Genomic DNA, 22,668 nt, shown 5'->3' with positions numbered 1-22,668 from the left:
TTCCGTAACCTGCATTCGGCTTGTCCCGGAATAACACGAGTTGGTCACGAATGCCTTCAGCTTTAACGTCGTTTCTATTGTGCCGTCATTTCTACCTTACATCACAATAAGACTCGAATTACATCAACAATGCCGTCACTCTCGCTCGGGAAATACCGGAATTTAGGCACGAGTGTCGTAAACCTAGTATACAGGAACACGAATATAATGTTCTATTTATTAACGAAGAAGATGTCTACATACAGATACATTTAAATGTTTTCTCTATAAGGACAGCAAGTCTCCAACAGCAGCGGAACCACAATTTGTCGAATGACGTTAACAATCTTCAGCTATGACGTCGTTTCTAGTGTGACGTCATTCCGACCTCACGTCACAATAGGATTCGAATGACGTCAACAATGCCGTCCGGATGACGGAAACAATACACTGTTGTCTCATGACGTGAAATGATCACCCAAGGGCACATATGATTTTAATGAACCCCGTTATGTTTGCCCTCGTAGGTAGTAAACGACATTTCTAACTCTATGGGTAATGATTAGAGAATACCATCGAGCTACGAGCAATAACGGAGTATCTGTCCCGAGTGAATGAATAGCGAGGCAATGGCGAGGGACTTACATCATTCATTCACGAGGGACAGATAAACCGTTATTCCGAGTAGGTTGTTCTTTTATATTACCCATTAATAATTGGTCAAACACTCGCGTCCTCGTGATCTCGCACTTTTGGCATATTTAGCTCGTTTCCAAAGGTCGAGAGCGGCGTTAAACAACAAACAAACAAAGGTCGAGATCGCGAGAATGCAAGATCCAAAGATTGTCCCTTACAGTATTCCATACATACGATTTTCTAATTTTCTATCTTAAAATGTTAATGAGTAAAATATAGAAAAATATCTACGTATGACATGGCCACACTACACATAAACTTCACTGATGGTAGCCTATTTTTTAGGATGACGTCGCGTTATCAAGACATGAACAATGGTTGATGTTATATCCTATTTTTTCAACACTGAAACAATGTGACGTATTGAGGCTTCAATTCATCAATTAGCATTGAGAATTACCAAAAAATGCATGTGCAAATATAGGAAAGTTATTACCCATGACCATTCTACGCTTATCGGAAATACATCTAGAATACTGTTCAACGCGTACGCGGCGTTAAACCCAACTGTCGGTTATTTGTGGTTATTTATTCCAAATAACAATGGTCCCAACAGATTGCCGTACCTTTTTAACGCCCGAAGGTATGGCGCATTCGTCACCACTCGCCTCATTCCGTAGACGCTATTCGGCTTGTCCCGGAATAACAGGAGTTGGTCGCGAATAGGGTTTGGTGAAGTTGAATTATAGAATTGAGCTGACAAACGAAGTTGGTGAGGTTTTAACACTACTTGATTGCTGCGAACCGTCATTTAGGAATTTTTGGAAGTAAAAAAAACAGGTATAAAATGTTGTTTTCTTTCAGGTCTTTGAAAGGCATTTGAAGGCATTTTGTTTTCTTTGTATTTAAATTTTGCTTACATTTCGGGTTTCCGTGTTTCGTGAAAAGTCGTTGGAGCAGAGCCAGAGGTGTACTCTTGTGTACATCTAGAATTACCTCTGACCTGGTGTTGCCGAAAATCGATGGTGAAAATAAGATGAGCATCAAGTTGCTTTCGTCCGGACATTGTTTGATAAATGTTGTTTTGGTTGTTTTTTTACTTTATTTGCAGCATCGAATCAAAATTTGACATTTACAATGTTATTTTAGTTATGTGATGATTAAGTTCATGATTTATTAAATGTATCGACATTTATCAGAACTGGTTTGGAGATTCAGTAAACAAACTAAGCAATCCGTAGATCTATGAATAATACATGTATTTCTAATGTTATATGGAACCAAAAGATTTGGAATTACGGAAACAATAGCCACGCGTACTACACACCCTTTTTAAATACAGTGATCACATAACTTAGTTAATGCAACACAGATGTAACTCATGTATATAAATACAAAGTAATGATATATTTTTTAAAAACATCACAACAACTAAACACGAATTAATTGCTATGCGATGATTACATGGCCCATGTTTCTGCCACTGGCATAGTTCGCGTTCACGTTAAACACACACTCATCAAATTAACCAGCATGCAGAAGGTGATGGAGGTCCACCATTGGAAGAGTACTTTCTCGTGTTGCTGGGTCTATGCAAATACACGGTGCAGTGTGAAAGTCTAAGCTCTGTAATATTTCAAGTACAGTGTTAATAAAACTTGAAATATTACGGAGATACTGATTGATGGAAGTCGTTATGCATTTATGTTAGTGTTAATGGACCCGTGAAGATTCCGGGATAGAATAGGTCTTCAACAACCCATGCTTTCCGTAAAAGGTGACTATGCTTGTCGTAAAAGGCGACTAACGGGATCGGGTGGTCAGGCTCGCTGCCTAGGTTGATGCATGTCATCGATCCCAATTGCGTGGATCGATGCTCATGCTATTAAGCACTGGATTGTCTGGTCCAGACTCGATTATTTACAGACTGCCGTCATTTAGCTGGAATATTGCGTAGTGCGGCGTTAAACAACAAACCAGCCAACCAACAACAGTGTTAATAGCCGAAACCCCAACCGCTTAAAAGGCTACTCCAGAACACCGACCGGGAAATTAGCTATACATGCTATAGAAGTCAGGTCTTTGAAAGGCAAGAGTTCGTTTGTTTGTTTGTTTGTTTGTTTGTCGTTTGACGCCGCAATCCGTAACATTTTAGCTATATGACGGCGGCCTGTAAATAATCAAGTCTGGACCAGACAACCCTGTGATTAATATTGTGAGCATCGATCGATTTTGTGAAACGATAACATGCATCAACCAAGACAGCGATCCGTATAGTAGCCTCTTACAAGCATAAGGTGCGGTCGGGTAGCATAGTGGTTGAGGCGTTAGCTTGTCAGGCCGAAGACCCGGGTTCGATTCCCGACATTGGTACAATGTTTGAAGCCCTTCTGGTGTCGCCCGCCGTGATATTGCTGGAATATTGCTAAAAGCGGCGTAAAACCATACTCACTCACTCACTCACTCACTCACTCTTACAAGCATAATCGGCTCTTACGACAAGCTTGCTTGAGTTGCTGAAGACCTACTCTAATCCGGATCTCCAGGGGTTTAATACTGTTACTGTTCAACAGAAAGGCTACTAGGTATCTTACAGGCTTGGCGTTTCAATAAGTCTATGTAATAAAAGATACTTATTCTTATAAGGCTGTCAAGGTACGCGGGATTCGGGAATCTATTTAGAGGGCATTCGGGATTCGTCAGTACTGGATGCTAAACGCAAATATAATTGTATTTGGTATGCAGATTCAACATTTAAAAAATAATCCTTTAAATGTTGTGTTTATTTTGGTAAATATTTCACAGATTTAACATCAAATCACACCCTTTTATGACCTATAGGAACGTGTTCTATAGTTTTTCGTCTAATTTCGTTTTTTGCCTTGTAGAATTACTTCCGTCACGCGCTTTTGAAATGTGTGTATTCGGGATTCAGGGATGACCAAATGGGATTCAGAGTGAAAAGTATCATGGTTTTTGGGATGATTTATACAGCGGTGAAATATAGAAACATTGACGGTCGATAGCGTCACGTGACCGTGCTGTACAAATATTGCACGTGCCTTTCAGGATTGCCTACCTTGTTTAGCATTTGCTGGGCCCTGATCGACCATATTGGATATTGGACATATTAGATGTTGGTATCAGTTGTCCGGAGATTGCATTCATGACATGAAGCATATTACTCATAATGGCTTTTTAAATGCAGCAGGGCGTATTGTGTGGGCCTCCGATCGTTTGATCAATTTCAACGGCGTGGGAATCCACAAGAAATATTTGCAGTTACTTACAAAGGTTGCCATCCAATTATTAATCGGTAACGTTAATAATGTCCACACTGATGCCGGCAACAAATTGGTAACTTATAACGTTGATCTGAACAACAATCAGTACGGACAATGGATGGGTGGATGGGTAGACAGTTGCTTGGAAAAGAGACGGGTGCAATTAAATTACAAAAATGCTCTTGTACATAATTCGGTAAATATTTTGCGTTTGGTAGCCAAACAATCGTCAGATATATCTTATCTGTGTGGAAACCATGTCACCTAAAGATTCGACCCGTGAAGATCCTGGGTAGAATAGGTCTACGGTAAGCATGGCAAGCAGGCGATTATGTTTGTCGTAAAAGAGGCGACTAACAGGATCGGGTGGTCAGGTTTGCTGACTTGGTTGATGCATGTCATCGATCCCAATTGCGTGGATTGATGCTCATGATATCAATCACTGGATTGTCTGGTCCAGACTCGATTATTTACAGACCGCCGTCATATAGCTGGAATATTGCTTAGTGCGGCATTAAACAACAAACAAACAAACCCTAATGATTCAGTTATATTGATGTCAACGTGATAGCACAAGGTCGCGTTCCACTGAAAGGCATTAGGAGCTACGATCATCGTGTCCATGCTTTAGTATGCCGTCGGAGGGTGTGGACCGAACGGGGTTCAGGTCATGCATTTTGATCATCCCAATGTTCATTGTATTTGGCTTTTATGGCAAACGCTGATAACTGAGGATTTCTGAGAGTCGCCAGCAATGGGTCGGTTGGACGTTTCATAGACATAAATTTCTCCAGACTGTCAGCTTAAGGTGAGAGGAAAGTACGAAGTTGTGAACGCCCCCTTGATGCTGACACGCCTTTTTGAGATTGTTTGTTGTTTAACGCGGCACAATATTACAGCAACATGACGACGGCCTGCATAAATTCGAGTCTGGACCAGACAATCCAGTGATTGACATTGATTGTGAGCAGCGTACCACACGGTCGGGGTAGTATGACACACAGTCACATAGTCACACAGCCAGACTGATCGCTGGGGACCTGTTCTAACCCAGAATCCCCATAGGTGTCTGTTTTAGAGGTCTTTGATGAAACCAGGTTGAACTGGTATTCAGCAACCCTGTTTGTCATAAGAGGCGACTAAGGGGATCGGGTGGTCAGGCTCGCTGACTTGGTTGATGCATGTCATCGTATCCCCATTGTGTAGTTCAATGCTCATGACATCAATTTGGTCCAGATTTGATTATTTAAAGACCAGCCTTATATTGCTGGGAAATTGCTGAGTGCAGAGTTAAACAACAAACACAAAAAAACACAAGCTTCTTGTCTGGGCGCCACCATTTTGTTTTTAAGCAATGCAAGTTATATGAGAGGTTGAATCTGATTAGTCAGTAGGGGGGAAACTGGACTCTTAAAGTCAGATAACTCTCGTGCCCAGGGAAGATATATTTCAGCTGTATATGTAAATAATTAAGTCTGACCAGACAAACCAGGGATTCATAATGGTGAGCTGCGACCCTGCCATCAACAAAGTCCGGGAGATTAACCAACTGATCCTTAACTCGGAACCTATTCTAAGAGGGTCCTGATTACGTATACTGCTCTATAGCGAATAACAACTCAATTAAACTATCATAAGAAGTGTCGACTTTTTATTGAAAAAAAGTAACGTAAAATGTCCATAGAAAATGCTTTGCATAAATGTAAAGTTACCATTAAATAAGCACAAGCATTATTATCCTGGTCAATAGATCTGTGTGCACTCGATTCTTTCGTTCTATGCACCCTGGGGACAAACAAGTTACCAAATATCACACATTTGAAGGCACCTCTCAAATTTAATCACCAAAATATGACAAGGAAAACCGGTTGAGGACATCTCTACTGACTAAGCCTATTTAAACTAGATACTGACTAAACCCCCACGTTATACTTACAACAGACGTGTGTCACCCCCATCAGGACCCTCTCCTCACCAAGGATCCCCCACAAGGTGAATATGACATTCAAAGTCATTGTTTTTTCTGAGTGAGTGAGTAGGGTTTAACGCCGCTTTTAACAGTATTCCAGTTATATCATGGTGTGTCAGCTTAATGTGGGAGGAAAGCCCGAAGTGGTGCAGGTCTCAGACGTTTACCACTTCGGTGAAACCCACGAGCACGGGTATGGTGCTGACAAACAAAGAAACATAATCGGGGCGAACTGGGATTCGAACCCACAATCATAGGTTTCTTGCGTGCCTAAGGGGCGCAACTCTGCACAGCGAATCGCGGCGCCTTAGACGACAGGGCCACCCGTGCCCCCTTTTGTTTTTATGATAAAACTGATCTAGAACTATATGGTTACACTACAAGTCACTAATGCCCGTATTTCGTTCTGACTATGTATCTATTCCTTCTGACTTTTATGTTTGAATTAAGATAAAACTTCAGTCAACTTCAGCGTATGTATGACCAGATCGTTTTATACATGTATCTAAATACATTATGTCCATGGCTACGGTCAAACTATTCCCGGTCAAACTATTCCCAATCGGACACTGTGTACCTTTCTCTTTATATCTACAGCGGGTACCCGGGTCGGGTAATAGGTCGGTGGGTACCCGGATAGTACATTTGGACTCCAGCCCTACCCCCTGGCATACATAACAAGCTTGCTGTTCTTACATCAAATCTTTTTATTAGCACTAAATGTTATCTTACCTACCAGTCAGCTGGCAACAATTACATGCATGAACATGATGGACTGAGGTGTGTTATTCTTATTTGAAAATTTGCATTGCTCTGTCAGTGTTGAGTAAACTCAAATCAGGACAAGACTACTTGGCTGCAAGTATTGGCTATGTACTGCTTTTGAAAGTCTCTGTGACCAGCCCATAATGGGCAGTGAAAGCAGAGCAGTACAAACCTGTGATTTCGCAGCTTCAGATTTCATTACCAACACATCTCTGAACCTCACTTCACATATTCCAGTTATATCACGGTGTGTCAGCTTAATGTGGGAGGAAAGCCCGAAATGATGCAGGTCTCAGACGTTTACCACTTTGGTGAAACCCACGAGCACGGTATGGTGCTGACAAACCTAGAAACATAATTTGGGCGAACTGGGATTGGAACCCACAATCATAGGTTTCTGGCGTGCCCAAGGGACGCAACTCTGCACAGCGAATCGCAGGGCCTTAGACGACTGGGCCACCCGTATCCCCCACTCCACAAAGCGATCTTACCACCACAACCATAATAACACACGTTTGCTTTAACATGTACATGTATTAGGACAGTTGTAGTCGGCCCTGGACCACAATGCTGGTCTTTCCAAAGCATGTGTTTTTTAGTTAGTTTTTTTTATGAACTGAGAATCCAAAATATTTGAATGTCAATTTTATGGAAAGCTAGTGACAAAGTTGTTGCAGCATAAATATTGATCAGATCAGGTTCTCCATCCAATCCAGTGCCAGTTTCATAGAGCTGTCCACTGTCAGTTTGTGAAAGTAGTGAGTGAGTGAGAATGGTTTTATGCTGCTTTTAGCAATATTCCACCAATTTCACGGCAAGGGACACCAGAAATGGGCATTACACATTGTACCCTTGTGGTGAATCGAACCTTGGTCTTCAGCGTGACGAGCGAACGCTTTAACCACTAGGCCACCCCATTGCCCTTTGTGAAACTGGGTCCACGAAATGAATGGCAACCATTACAAACAACCATCATTTCACAGCCCTACAAACTGTTTGTGGTACAAGTTTCTTTTAGCTGTAAATAGATATGAGAATAATTCTGCCACAATAGTATGCTTTACAATTCAAATAAATATTAATGGTATGTACAGACCTGAGGCAATAAAAGATAGAAGGTAAAAGATTCATCCATTCTCATTCGTTCCACATACTCAGTGATATTAACTCATATACACTCACCGACTTGTGATAACAATTTTTATTTACAAGCACTGACTTTAGGGTAAACTGATCTGCTTGGGGAAATATACACAAATGTGGAATAAATTTTTTACATCGAAGTCGACCCGTGAAGATGCGGAGTAGAATAGGTCTTCATTAACACATGCTTGCCGTAAGAGGCGACTAACGGGATCGGGTGGTCAGGCTAGCTGACTTGGTTGATGCATGTTATCGATGCCAATTGCATGGATCGATGCTCATGATATCAGTCACTGGACTGTCTAGTCCAGACTCGATTATTTACAGACCGCCGTCATATAGCAGGAATATTGCTAAGTGCGGCATAAAACAACAAACCAACCAACAACATAGAAGTCTATTTTCTTCTCACCATACCTGTACCCAAATATAGAAAGGGAGGTAACCCTTTGACTTGTCATTCCCAAAAAACGTTTTTCTTTTCATTCAGGTTTTCATCATTATCGCTTACAACAATACTTTTAAGGGACCACTTAATAAAAGAAAGATATCTTTAATGTTATCCTTATTTCATTTGGACACCAACTCCTATGATTTTGGAAATAAATATGCATCGAATCTGTATATTATTTAATCACTGAAGAAAAAGAAGAAGTCGGAGGAGTATGTGATACTATGATAGACAGTATTACATTTGTTCTTGTGAAACATTGGGAATTACATAATGCATATATGTAACATGATTGTCCATCACTGTGGGCTTTTCTCATGCATCAACCTGAAAAATACTGTTCCAAGTGGCATTGAGGCGAGCAGGTAGCCAAGTGGCTAAAGCGTTTGCTCGTCAACCAAAAGACCCGGGTTTGATTCCCGACATGGGTACAATGTGTGAAGCCCATTTTAGGTGTTCCCCGCATGATATTGTTGGAATATTGCTAAAACCGGTGTTAAACCCAACTCACTCACTCACTCAAAGTGCCATTAAACCCAACTCCTTGACTCCCTGAACAAAGATGAATCACACACACGTTTGTCAATTCACACAAGCCCATACTAGTCTGTATATACTTGGTCATTCAGATAAATCAGAGACCATATCTCTGCATAAATACACAAAACCATTACATACGAATTCTCTTGATTGTAAAACTGGATAACAAAATACCATACAATATAACAAATCATTAGAGAACTTTGAAATTTGTTCATATCAACAAGATACATATAGAGAATCTCACCCTCGTGTCTTTTGATATCAAATATATCAACACAAGTGGAAAAACTCAAAGGCTTGCTGAGGATTTTTTCCACTTTTATCAACGAGTGTTGATATATTTGATATCAAAAGACACGAGGGTGAGATTATACTTATCAACCAACATCAGTTGTCCAACTTTTTCAGTTTGTAGACAGTAATCAGCAGTGTCTTGGTGAAAAAAGTACTGCTTACCGCTTCAGCAGCAGAGCCATTAGTGAAGTCATTGTGATGCAATTTCATTGCAGTAATATCTACAATGTAGATATCGCTTGATCTCACCCAAGCGATATCTCCTTTGGGAGCCAGTTTTGGATGATAAAAAGCCATGACACAATGGCTCCTGAAGAAATATCCAGTGGTTCTGAGGAATAAATGTCTTCAATCTTCAATTCCAAGTCAAGCTGGTTTCCATGGAAACAACAAACGTCCAGGTTTTCAGTTACCTTATTCACAAAAGGCACAGCTTCAATAAAAGCTTAAGTTTATACATGCAAAGTTTTGTGAATAGATATTTCATAGTTTCAGAATATCAACTCTGTACTAGATTCAACACATATAACAAAAATAAATAATCCTAAACACCCTTATAGTACTAGAGTGTGCACACAAATAGAGCTCCACCATCTAGGTTTGGAAGACGGCAGAACAGCTTCTACTGTGCAGTAATCAGCTTGACGATGGTGACGATTATCGTGCTCCCTCGAGGACATGTACACAAGTCCATGTTGGGCATCTTGATGATGGTAGAACAGCTTCTACTGTGTAGTGATCAGCTTGACGATGGTGACGATTATCGTGCTCCCTCGAGGACATGTACACAAGTCCATGTGGGGCATCTTGATGATGGTAGAACAGCTTCTACTGTGTAGTGATCAGCTTGACGATGGTGGCGATTATCGTGCTCCCTCGAGGACATGTACACAGGTCCATGTGGGGCATCTTGTTGATGGTAGAACAGCTTCTACTGTGTAGTGATCAGCTTGACGATGGTGGCGATTATCGTGCTCCCTCGCGGACATGTACACAGGTCCATGTGGGGCATCTTGATCTTGTCAGCCAGCAACTGGTCCAGTTCATTCTTCAGCTCCTTCACAAGCTCCGCAACCTGTGATAAGGAAAAGATGGAGTATATGGCTCTGGTCTAAACCAAACACACACACACACACACACACTGAGAACCACACCATTCCATGGATTCATTATATACACACAATTTTTATTATCATAGACCCACAATTATTTTTGCCAGAGAATCACTCTAAGCAACTCTAGCAGCAAACCAGAGTCAAACCAATCAGGACTGTCCTTTGGAAGTGAAGTGACAGAATCGCAGTGTTATCATCTAACGGTAATTACCAGTTATTTACAGGTAAAGTTAGTCTTGGACTGGTAATTCCTGTGACTGCCAGTCCCTGTGGACCGGCAAATAAAGTACCTTTTAAATCTTTGTTGCTGAACAGAACATCAGCGGTATTCATATAAAGGATATTTTTCGTAAGAAGTCACCTTGTCTGTTACCATCAGAGTTTCCCCCTGTGTAAGGAAGTATTATTTCGCTCTGCTTCAATTCTAAATATATATTTGTAGCAACTTAGTTTTGAAATATGTTTAAAAAAAGAGAAAATTATGACTGAACTTTGAGTGAATGATGTGGAGATCCAACTAAGTTACTTCAGAGATGACCTCATTGCATTGACATGATGTTATAAAGAATTATAACCAGGTAATTCCAGGACTTTTTATTTGTTGAAAGTTGGGACTGACAAATGTTATGGAGTACAGGTAATCTTTAGTCCTTGTGGACTGGCAGTTTCAAAAGCCAGGGGGAACACTGAATTTGTCACCTGTAAAATATGATAGCAGATTTCTGATACCAACACTTATGGTTTACGATGATGACTTACTTGACCTTACGAATAAACTCACCATTCAATACACAGTTAAACAATAAAAAGGCTTAAATTGACGATTACGTCACTTGACAAAAAAATATTTTACAGAGAGCAAATAGAACACCAAAATACACTGGCAGCCAATTATTTACTGTACCTGATGTGAACCAGCCATGAATCGTATCCAGCCGTCATCCACCGAGAGGATGAAGGAACCCTTGCTGAGCTCCACCGAGAGGGTGCCACCCCCAAACAGCAGCAGAGGATACACCGACACCATCGTGCAGTCGCGGATATACACCTGCAACATCGACAACAATCACCTCAGTACACAATGTCAGTATTTTGATAGACAGTAAACTGTGGTTCAACGAACTCAAAAGAACCAATAATTTTAGTTTGTTATGACCATAGCTCAATAACCATTTCGACTGTCAGACATCTTGGATCAAGTCACGCTTCCTTAATCTAGTCATCCCACTTCAAAGGCTATAGTCGTATCACTGTTTTACTATTGTTAATTGAGGGTGTAACTTGAGGAAAATTTTTGCCGTTAATCACTTGCCAAGTATCATGAGAATCAACTGATCCTAACTCTAAAGAAATTCATAATAACTAACATATTGACTTAATAATAACCAGGAAATATGTTACCAACCTTTGACGTTTTCACTTTTTCGTGATACACCAGATATGGGCTGTCGTAGTGACGTACTTGGAAGTTGACAGACGATGGATGGACAGACACCTATGCAAAAAGACATGGTGAAAATCATCATTTAGAGTGAGTGAGTGAGTATGGTTTTACGCCGCTTTTAGCAATATTCCAGCAATATCACGGCGGGGGACACCAGAAATGGGCTTCACACATTGTAGCCATGTCGGGAATCGAACCCGGGTTTTCGGTGTGACGAGCGAACGCTTTAACCACTAGGCTACCCGACCGCCCCTGATCATTAAGAAAAATAATTGAATTTTTCCCTCATGTTCTCATATTTTTATTAGTGGTGGGATGATACATCAATGCATCGATGGATCGCGATATTGAACTTCCCGATACAAGTATCAATCACAGTCGCACACTACATAAACAATATCAATACATACCTTAAATGTTTACTTTTATGGGTATTACACCAAACACTAACTAGTAGTGAAAATTAGTTGTGAAAAAGTAAATATTCTCATCCATTGCACCATACTTGGCACCTCCAACTGTAAATCGTCAGTGTGTCAGGTACTTGACTACCCTGTCTTTGTAAAAGATTGCTTATGCACCACAGACAAGAGCACATGCAAGTATCGTGACACGTATCGGATCGTGAACAAAGTATCGTGACACGTATCGGATCGTGAACAAAGTATCGTGACACGTATCGGATCGTGAACAAAGTATCGTGACACGTATCAGATCGTGAACAAGGTATCATGACACGTATCAGATCGTGAACAAGGTATCGTGATACATGAGATCGCACAGTTGGTGTATCATCCCAGCCCTAATTTTTATACAAACAGCTTCTCCTTGACAGGCAAGACATTTGGGTCGTTGTGTTGCTGTGCATTTGGATCGTTGTGTTGCTGTGCATTTGGGTCGTTGTGTTGCTGTGCATTTGGGTCGTTCGTGTTGCTGTGCATTTGGGTCGTTGTGTTGCTGTGCATTTGGGTCGTTGTGTTGCTGTGCATTTGGGTCGTTGTGTTGCTGTGAATTTGGGTCATTGTGTTGCTGTGCATTTGGGTCGTTTGTGTTGCTGTGCATTTGGGTCGTTGTGTTGCTGTGCATTTGGGTCACACACTTTTGAATCTACCAGCACACACTTGGCCATTGTCATCATCTTCCTAAAGACTCAGACAGGTACAAAGTTTTAGGAAATGCTATGTTTATTATTGTCCACAAACATTATCAGCAGCAGAGATAACTTACATATCCATCCATTTTCGTCTTGAACTTCATCTCCTCGGGTCTCGGGGCTTTCATAATGGCTCCTGGTCAACAAAGTACACAGTCATAAACTTCATGAGGACATGGGACATTTTACATGCTTTCAATAGTGCCAATTTCAGACTCTGGTACAAACGATCAAGTAGTTTCTTACAGGTGATCCTGGAATCTTAGTTCGGAAATATATGGAAAGGTCAAATTTAGTTACTGAGTGAGTGAGGGAGTATGGTTTTATGCCACTTTTAGCAATATTCCAGTAATATCATAGCAGGGGACACCAGAAATACTTAGCATAAAATACCTCTTAGAAACATGTGCAAGAAAACTGCAACAAAAACAGATTGTATTTGAGTCGGGGGCCAGTCCAAACATAAAAGCTGTACAATAGATGCTTGTCTGAAAATTAATGTATTGATTATCTAAGCATCAATCTATACATGGCTTAAAAAATAAAAGAATTGGTTCTCAGGCAATGACTTTTGAAAACATAGTGCGGGCTGGTAGTGTTTTTTCAGGTTTTTTTGTACAATTGTGTACTATCAACCTGGGAAAGGGCCTCCCTACATATTCAAGCATACAAACTCCTATTGCCACCATAACAATGACACGAGATGTAAAGGGAAGTAACTGTTTGTTATATTGTTTTTAAGTGTGAGGAATTTTTTATTTTTTTGAAAATGGAAATATAAACAAAACATATGGCAGACTTTATGATGATGCGGGGGGGCCTGAGGACCAAGCCTATTATTCTTTTTAGCCTATTGTTATGGTTTTTCTTCTACATAATCAGACAATTTGTTCAGAACAATAATCATTCCAACACATCAAGTCTTCAAACAATGACAGCTTTGCAAAATAAAACTACTGTCCTGAAGTGTAAATATCTACTGGAGTGTTTCTATGGTAACTGATGTCGTACCCCCACTGCTCTGGCTGTACCGGGTCTCAGGGACGAGGATCTGGACGACATTTGGGTACAAGGCACCAACCAGCACCGCTGACACCAGCTTCAAGTTCTTTGAGTTGACATTGGCCTGTAACACAAGCACATTCAAGACAATTATATGGTTTGGTTCTATACAGGTACTAATTTTAGAAAGGTTTGGCCAGAATGGTCAGCAACCAGGACCAACTCCTCTTCTCAAAACATGATTTATATGTCAGCAACTATCCTCCTCAGTGTAACCAGTCATCACTCCTTCCTTCACAACCCCTCCATCACTACCTGCCACCCTCTGACACACTCACCTCCTGTCCTGTGGCCTCCAGCACTCCATCCCTCCCTCCTGTCCGGGCTGCTCTCTCCACATCTCTCAGTGTCACTCCTTCCTTCACAACCCCTCCATCACTACCTGCCACCCTCTGACACACTCACCTCCTGTCCTGTGGCCTCCAACACTCCATCCCTCCCTCCTGTCCGGGCTGCTCTCTCCACATCTCTCAGTGTCACTCCTTCCTTCACAACCCCTACCTGCCACCCTCTGACACACTCACCTCCTGTCCTGTGGCCTCCAACACTCCATCCCTCCCTCCTGTCCGGGCTGCCCTCTCCACATCCCTCAGTGTCACTCCTTCCTTCACAAACCCTACATCTCTACCTGCCCTCTGACACACTCACCTCCTGTCCTGTGGCCTCCAACACTCCATCCCTCTCTCCTGTCCGGGCTGCCCTCTCCACATCCCTCAGCATCACTCCTTCCTTCACAAACCCTCCATCACTACCTGCCACCCTCTGACACACTCACCTCCTGTCCTGTGGCCTCCAACACTCCATCCCTCTCTCCTGTCCGGGCTGCCCTCTCCACATCCCTCAGCGTCACTCCTTCCTTCACAAACCCTACATCACTACCTGCCACCCTCTGACACACTCACCTCCTGTCCTGTGGCCTCCAACACTCCATCCCTCTCTCCTGTCCGGGCTGCCCTCTCCACATCCCTCAGCGTCACTCCTTCCTTCACAAACCCTACATCACTACCTGCCACCCTCTGACACACTCACCTCCTGTCCTGTGGCCTCCAACACTCCATCCCTCCCTCCTGTCCGGGCTGCCCTCTCCACATTCCTCAGCGTCACTCCTTCCTTCACAAACCCTACATCACTACCTGCCACCCTCTGACACACTCACCTCCTGTCCTGTGGCCTCCAACACTCCATCCCTCACTCCTGTCCGAGCTGCCCTCTCCACCTCCATCAGTGTCACTCCTTCCTTCACAACCCCTACCTGCCACCCTCTGACACACTCACCTCCTGTCCTGTGGCCTCCAGCACTCCATCCCTCCCTCCTGTCCGTGCCGCCCTCTCCACATCCCTCGGTGTCACTCCTTTCTTCACAACCCCTACATCACTACCTGCCACCCTCTGACACACTCACCTCCTGTCCTGTGGCCTCCAACACTCCATCCCTCCCTCCTGCCCGGGCCGCCCTCTCCCCATCCCTCAGTGTCACTCCTTCCTTCACAACCCCTACCTGCCACCCTCTGACACACTCACCTCCTGTCCTGTGGCCTCCAGCACTCCATCCCTCCCTCCTGTCCGGGCTGCCCTCTCCACATCCCTCAGCGTCACTCCTTCCTTCACAACCCCTCCATCACTACCTGCCACCCTCTGACACACTCACCTCCTGTCCTGTGGCCTCCAGCACTCCATCCCTCCCTCCTGTCCGGGCTGCCCTCTCCACATCTCTCAGCGTCACTCCTTCCTTCACAAACCCAATATCAGACAACAGCTCCACAAACTGCTGCTTTAGACTGCACAGCATCTGCAAATACACCACATGGAGATTTTCATAAATAATCTCACGTAAATACTTCTTAAAAATTTACAAATCTGATAATTAAGAGTGTAATGACATATCACGCTATCGATGTAATGCAATTGTTTGCCCTCGATAGTACTATATTGATAGGAACTTAAAAATGCCACAGTAATTTCAATAGTATGCATAAGAATTAATAGCTTCAAAAGATGCATTTAGTTGTAAACAGAACATAAATTATGCAAATTTCAATCCTGCCTTTGTGTTGGTAAGCAAGGATAATGATAACTTCAGATTAGAGTTACCTCCCTTTGGTTTGAGTAGACAGGAAAATGGCCGACTTTGAGATTGTCAGCAATATTTTATTCATTTCCATTACACTGACTGATATAATTATCAAACAAAATTGGTTTACTGCCTTGGCAATACTTTTGCAAAAGTTGACAACTATCACAACACTATTGCAATAGTGTGGGGTCAATAATGAAAATAGCCCCAATAGTCACTGCTACTGATACTGTTTGATATTGTGTATGACATTGTGTATCTTATCTTATTTGATATTGTGCATTATATCGAGTATCGTATTGTTTCATATGGTGTATCAAATCATGTATCACATTGTGTATTATATCTTGTTTGATATTGTGTGTCATATCGCGTTTCATATGGTGTATCATATCATGTAGGACTATGGTGTATGACATTGTGTATGACATCTTGTGTCATATCGCTTTTCATAGGGTGTATCATGGCATGTAGGACAATGTCTCACACAGTGTATGACATTGTGTATGACATCGTGTATGAAATTGTGTATGACATTGTATATGACATCATGTGTCATATCGTGTGTCATATCGCTTTTCATATGGTGTATCATATCATGTAGGACAATGTTTCATACAGTGTATGACATTGTGTATGACATTGTGTTTCATACTGTTTCATATTGTATATCAAATCATGTCTCACATTGTGTATCATATCATGTATTATGAAACAAAATACTATAGAGATATACTTTTTGCCGTACTTTGAATCTATAGAAAGAGGTCTACTTACTTGCTCAATCAATACAGAAAGAGGTCAACTTACTTGCTCAAACAACACAGAAAAATGTCAACTTCCTTGCTCAAACAACACAGAAAGAGGTCTACTTACTTGCTCAAACAACACAGAAAGAGGTCAACTTACTTGCTCAAACAACATAGAAAGAGAGGTCACCTAACTTGCTCAAACAACACAGAAAGAGAGATCAACTTACTTGCTCAACCAACACAGAAACATGTCAACTTACTTGCTCAACCAACACAGAAAGAGGTCGACTTACTTGCTCAACCAACACAGAAAGAAGTCAACTTACTTGCAGTGACTTTATGGAGAGGAAGTTCTCCCGACAGAAGACATACTGGTTGTGGGAACCCTTTTCCTTTGCCTCAATCCAGCCCTGTGAGAATACAGATGAATACAGTACCAGGCCACACCACACACACTCCAGGCACATGGCCACAGTTCAGTGTATAAAACAGCTGCCTAATAGAGACTGCATATGTAACGCATACATGATGTGTACAACCCTGGTTTCACTGTTGTCCCCTGGCAGTCAAATTTGCAGTTGCACCATCACCCATTTTCAGCACCAGTTCAAAAGTTTGATTTTGGATAAAAATATGAATTCTTTAAGTTTAGGGGCAGGGTCAATGGCCAACCATCCATTTCATATATTTCACGGAGCCAATTTTAATTCATGTGCTGTTATGGGGGTGGTGACAGATTATGTCTCAAAACTTAATGAATTAAGTTTTATATTCAACATCAAACTAATGAACAAGTCTCTAACTTTACCTAATTCGAGTTTTGAGCCGACGTTTTGGTATAAGGCAAAATATGCTTCGGATTATACATTTTCAGAACATGAACAGTTTACCAGGAAAGACTAGGTTATTTGACTTCCATAGTAGAAAAAGAATCTGTAACAGGATAGAAGTTATTGCTGTATATGTAGCTTTGTCTCTTAAAGCAGTAAATAGGATTGATGATTTAACACTTTCTGAAACATCCACATAGATATCATCTTCTCGAGGCAAGGGATTATAAAAAGTCCAGTTTCCACCCTTGCCGAACTAGACTGGAATTTGTGGGATTGATTTTAGTACCACCAGTGGCTATTATGAGTTACGTCCCTTCCATGTCCCTCTACTGACCAATCAGATTCCATCTCTCATATCTCTTGCACTTGCTTCAAACTAAATAGCGATGCCCAGTCAAAGACAATTTCATCAATAATAAAGATCTATATTGTAATAAAACACGTTTTTCATAGTGAAGTGCATCACTTGAGCACCTTGATTAAAAACATGAAAAGATTTGGAAAATATCTGTCGACACACAGTTGACAGTACACATGCTCTGCAAATCCTGCAATTGAATGAATTCGGCACGGCAGTTGCCATGTTGTTTTTTTAACCAGTCCACCCAATTTGTAACTCCATAATTCCAGCCTAGTTCGGCAAGGGTGGAAACTGTCAGTCAGTTAAGTCCCGTGCTTTGGGAAGATTCATAGTTGTAGACAAAGTGGGAGCATGTAGTCTTCCATATACACGACACAACTCACCATGTAGGCATTCAACATGGTCAAGTGGTCAGAATTGCCCACAGCAAACTCCAGCTTCTTCTTGTCTGCTTCATCCCTCTTGTCAAATGGGGAAACCTAAAATAACAGTATTAGTTGAATAGATCTGTACATCCGCCTTCATGTCCTACAGCAATTGTTATTTCCATGGAAAGTATTTGATTTGTTTGTTTGTTTGTTGCTTAATGCTGCACTCAGCAATATTGTAGCTATATGACGGCGGTCTGTAAAGAAATCAAGTCTGGACCAAACAATCCAGTGATTGACATGAGCATCGATTCACGCAATTGGGATACAATGTCATGCATCAATCAAGTCAGCGAGCCTGACCATCCTATCCCAATAGTCGCCTCTTACGACAAGCATAGTCGCTTTTTTCGGCAAGCAGGGGTTTCTGGATCTATTCTACCCTGGATCTTCACAGGTCTCACTCACAAAAGAAGACCAGTCAACTCTTATTCAACGCATTTGGACTGCACGCCTACATATGTGGAAATATTGACACAAAACTAAGGCAATAATGCACATAGTTCCTTCTTTCAATGCAATCGGTCAGAATGTATTTAAGATCGTATTACATACACCATATCAAGTCAAAACTACAGCAGCATATATAAAGTGAGATCACAAAGCTGTGACTTTGGTTTAACCCCATCAGTATCAGCTCAAAATGAACCTCACCTTTCCATATGTTGCACAGCTTTGTCAACTTCTTTCACACACCAACTGAATCAAATACAACTATCGAACTAAACGTGTATTTACAACTGCCTACTCTTCAGTCTACAGAACAAACAAGATTTGCAACGATGAAGTAGACAATGTACACTGAGCATGTGAATGCCATGACATAACCAGCGTAATCCCTACCCCTGTCTCTTCATCCTAACATCTTCAGATGGATAACTGTCAATGTCTACTCACAAATGGTGACTTGGAGCTGAGGGTTGCAGCTATAGTGAGGGCAGCATCCAGACAGCGGAAGATGGCGCCGAACAGCATCAGCTTCCCGATTCTGTCAGCACAAGACAGAGTGAGTGACATAGGTTGTACAGAGGTTCATTTCTATATTGGGTGTCGGCTTTATGTGGGTTCAAACCCCCGATGTGACCTAGGTCATAGATACTGTAAATCCCGAAAGTTTTACAAGCAGGAAAGTACTGTGAAAACTCTGAGTGATACACACTGTTTGTTTGTTAAATGCTGCACTCAGCAATATCCCAGCTAAATGACAGCAGCCTGTAAATAATTAGTCTTGACCAGACAATCCAGTGAGTGATAATGTAGGCAACAATCCAAGTCCTCTAGGTATGATGACACACAATCATCCAAGTCACTAAGCCTGACCACCCAATCCGTTGCTGGGGACCTATTCTAACCCAGAAACCCCATACAGTATTACCCATAGTGATGATATTACCGATTTCCCCGTCACAACATATACAGACAAAGTGACCTACCGAACATCAACTGGCAATGATCCAACATGGTAGCCGAGAGGAGTCAGGTCCTAGAAAATGTATTTCATACTGTCAACTTGCAATCAAACAAATAGAAAGAGCGAGCTAAGAAATATGTTGGTGTTTGAGTTCAAATGCCATTCAACCAGTGGTAATTATGAGTATAGTCATATGATGCAGATAGATCAGCTATACAATGGTACAACTGCTTTGTAGACAAAGTTGGCACTGAAGGACCCTACTGTGTAGTAAGATAGCCTCCATGGTCCAGTAGGTAGAGCATCCAGCCCAAGAGTGAAAGGTTGGGGTTTCTATACCCGGCTGCGTCATACCAAAAGACATTAAAAAGATGGCACTTCTTGTCACCCTGCCTGGTGCTTGGCATTAAAACAAGGACTAGTCGGCTCGGTGTGAGTACACTGTGTCTGAGTGGGGTATTCATGTTAAACTGGGGCATGGTATCTCAATGGGGTGGGTAGCAGCATGAATAAATCAGCATTAGTCCAGACTGGTACAGACAGACACACAGACACAGACACAGACACACGGACAGACAGAAACGCGCGCACACAGACACAGACACAGACACACACACAGACACACACACAGACACACACACACACACACACACTCTGAACGCAATGTTAAACCCTATTTCACCTCACTGTAAAGCAAAATTATCTTACTTTTAGTTGGGTCCCATTTCAATTGAGTCCAAAAAATAAAAAGAGTACATGAAATTGAGGTGAGGCCAAATGTTTGACTAGAAGCATCCCATAATTTCTGTTCAGCAGAAGTTAGGGACAACACTCAAACTGGCTTAACACAATCAACTTCACTAGAAGAGAGTAAATAAGTTATCTACAATTAATCTATTTTTTTCTACAGTGATGAGAAACAAGATCTATTTTTTTTTAGTTGCCTTACCTGTAGGTCATCGAGTGCGCCAAGGTCCTGCAGCCTCTTGATGGCGTTGTGGATGGCATCCCCCTTGGGAGGTTCCAGCAGGCTCTCCAGCACCTCCTGGTAGATAGAAGGAGATCAAGTCATTTCCTGAATGAAGTCACATTTAGACCCTGAGAGATACAATTATGATGAAGGGAGGGACTACCCAATCTATAAAGTTGCCTCTTACGACCAGCATAGGTTGCTGGGGGGCAATTCTAACCTGGAATCCCCATTGGGTACAACCAGCATAGGTTGCTGGGGACTGGTTCTAACCTGGAATCCCCACGGGGTACAACCAGTATAGGTTGCTGGAGACTGGTTCTATCCTGGAATCCCCATGGGGTACAACCAGTATAGGTTGCTGGAGACTGGTTCTATCCTGGAATCCCCATGGGGTACAACCAGTATAGGTTGCTGGAGGACAATTCTAACCTGGAATCCCTATGGGGTACAACCAGTATAGGTTGCTGGGGGACAATTCTAACCTGGAATCCCCATGGGGTACAACCAGCATAGGTTGCTGGGGGACAATTCTAACCTGGAATCCCCATGGGGTACAACCAGTATAGGTTGCTGGGGGACAATTCTAACCTGGTATCCGCATGGGGTACAACCAGTATAGGTTGCTGGGGGACAATTCTAACCTGGAATCCCCATGGGGACTCAGAAGCTTCATGTCAAATATCAATCACCAATATCTTCCTTGCGATTTTATCATTTTCAAAACTGTTGTTCTGATATGGTATGGTGACATAACCATAAAATAGTAACCCAATATGTTACCTGAATTCCATGTTTTTTAAATAAAGGAAGCATCTTGATCCTCAGGACAATCTGTTCCAGAGGTGCTCGTTGTATCTCTGAAAAGAAATGTTTTGACAGTGAGATTCTAAATTCATCTGTCTTCTTGCATGCATTTTTTTCCCTACCAATCCTAGCCCTATCCCTGACCACTCTAGCCCTATCCCTTACCAACCTAGCCCTATCCCTTACTATCCTAGTCCTACCCCTTACCAACCTAGCCCTAGCCCTAACCAACCTAGCCCTATCCCTTACTATCCTAGTCCTACCCCTTACCAACCTAGCCCTAGCCCTTACTATCCTAGTCCTACCCCTTACCAACCTAGCCCTATCCCTAACCAACCTAGCCCTATCCCTTACTATCCTAGTCCTACCCCTTACCAACCTAGCCCTATCCCTAACCAACCTAGCCCTATCCCTTACCAACCTAGCCCTAGCCCTTACCATCCTAGCCCTATTAATTACTAACCTAGCCCTATCAAAAAAGCATCCTAGCCCTATCTCTACCCATCCTGGACTGTACTCTCACTTACTGACCAGGTACATACAGACACTGTACTTTCACTAACTGACCAGGTATATACAGATACATACACACAGACACTGTACTCTCACTAACTGACCAGGTACACACAGGTACATACAGACACTGTACTCTCACTTACTGACCAGGTATATACAGACACTGTACTTTCACTAACTGACCAGGTATATACAGATACATACACACAGACACTGTACTCTCACTAACTGACCAGGGACACACAGATACATACAGACACTGTACTCTCACTAACTGACCAGGGACATACAGACACTGTACACTCACTAACTGACCAGGGACACACAGACACTGTACTCTCACTAACTGACCAGGTACATACAGGTACATACAGACACTGTACTCTCACTAACTGACCAGGGACATACAGATACATACAGACACTGTACTCTCACTAACTGACCAGGGACATACAGATACATACACACAGACACTGTACTCTCACTAACTGACCAGGTACACACAGACACTGTACTCTCACTAACTGACCAGGACATACAGATACATACATACAGACACTGTACTCTCACTAACTGACCAGGGACACACAGATACATACACACAGACACTGTACTTTCACTAACTGACCAGGGACATACAGATACATACAGACACTGTACTCTCACTAACTGACCAGG

At 42.2% G+C, this 22,668-nt stretch overlaps 1 protein-coding gene across 2 annotated transcripts in view; it reads right to left on the bottom strand.

Moving 5' to 3' along the window:
* Positions 1–6,267: 6,267 nt before the first annotated feature.
* The window catches only part of LOC139442547 (putative ATP-dependent RNA helicase DHX57), a 35,409-nt gene continuing 19,008 nt past the window's right edge, over positions 6,268–22,668 (bottom strand). Inside the window, exons 17-29 of one of the 2 annotated variants that reach the window (XM_071223370.1) lie at positions 21,451–21,527; positions 20,647–20,742; positions 19,720–19,769; positions 19,184–19,274; positions 18,242–18,337; positions 16,991–17,074; positions 15,487–15,627; positions 13,788–13,902; positions 12,851–12,912; positions 11,585–11,674; positions 11,084–11,227; positions 9,153–10,139; positions 6,268–9,015 (exon numbers count right to left, since the gene is read on the bottom strand). In XM_071223370.1, coding sequence (XP_071079471.1) covers positions 9,996–10,139; positions 11,084–11,227; positions 11,585–11,674; positions 12,851–12,912; positions 13,788–13,902; positions 15,487–15,627; positions 16,991–17,074; positions 18,242–18,337; positions 19,184–19,274; positions 19,720–19,769; positions 20,647–20,742; positions 21,451–21,527 — 1,190 coding nt within the window. In that variant the 3' untranslated portion in view covers positions 6,268–9,015; positions 9,153–9,995. Of the gene's footprint in view, positions 9,016–9,152; positions 10,140–11,083; positions 11,228–11,584; positions 11,675–12,850; positions 12,913–13,787; positions 13,903–15,451; positions 15,628–16,990; positions 17,075–18,241; positions 18,338–19,183; positions 19,275–19,719; positions 19,770–20,646; positions 20,743–21,450; positions 21,528–22,668 lie in introns of those variants that run through there. The other variant, XM_071223369.1, reaches the window with a different exon arrangement.

This window comes from Haliotis cracherodii, unplaced genomic scaffold, assembly GCF_022045235.1.
Source record: "Haliotis cracherodii isolate W230 unplaced genomic scaffold, xgHalCrac1.p SCAF_5, whole genome shotgun sequence".
Taxonomy (NCBI): Eukaryota; Metazoa; Mollusca; class Gastropoda; order Lepetellida; family Haliotidae; genus Haliotis; species Haliotis cracherodii.
This window is presented reverse-complemented; position numbering and strand designations above follow the sequence as displayed.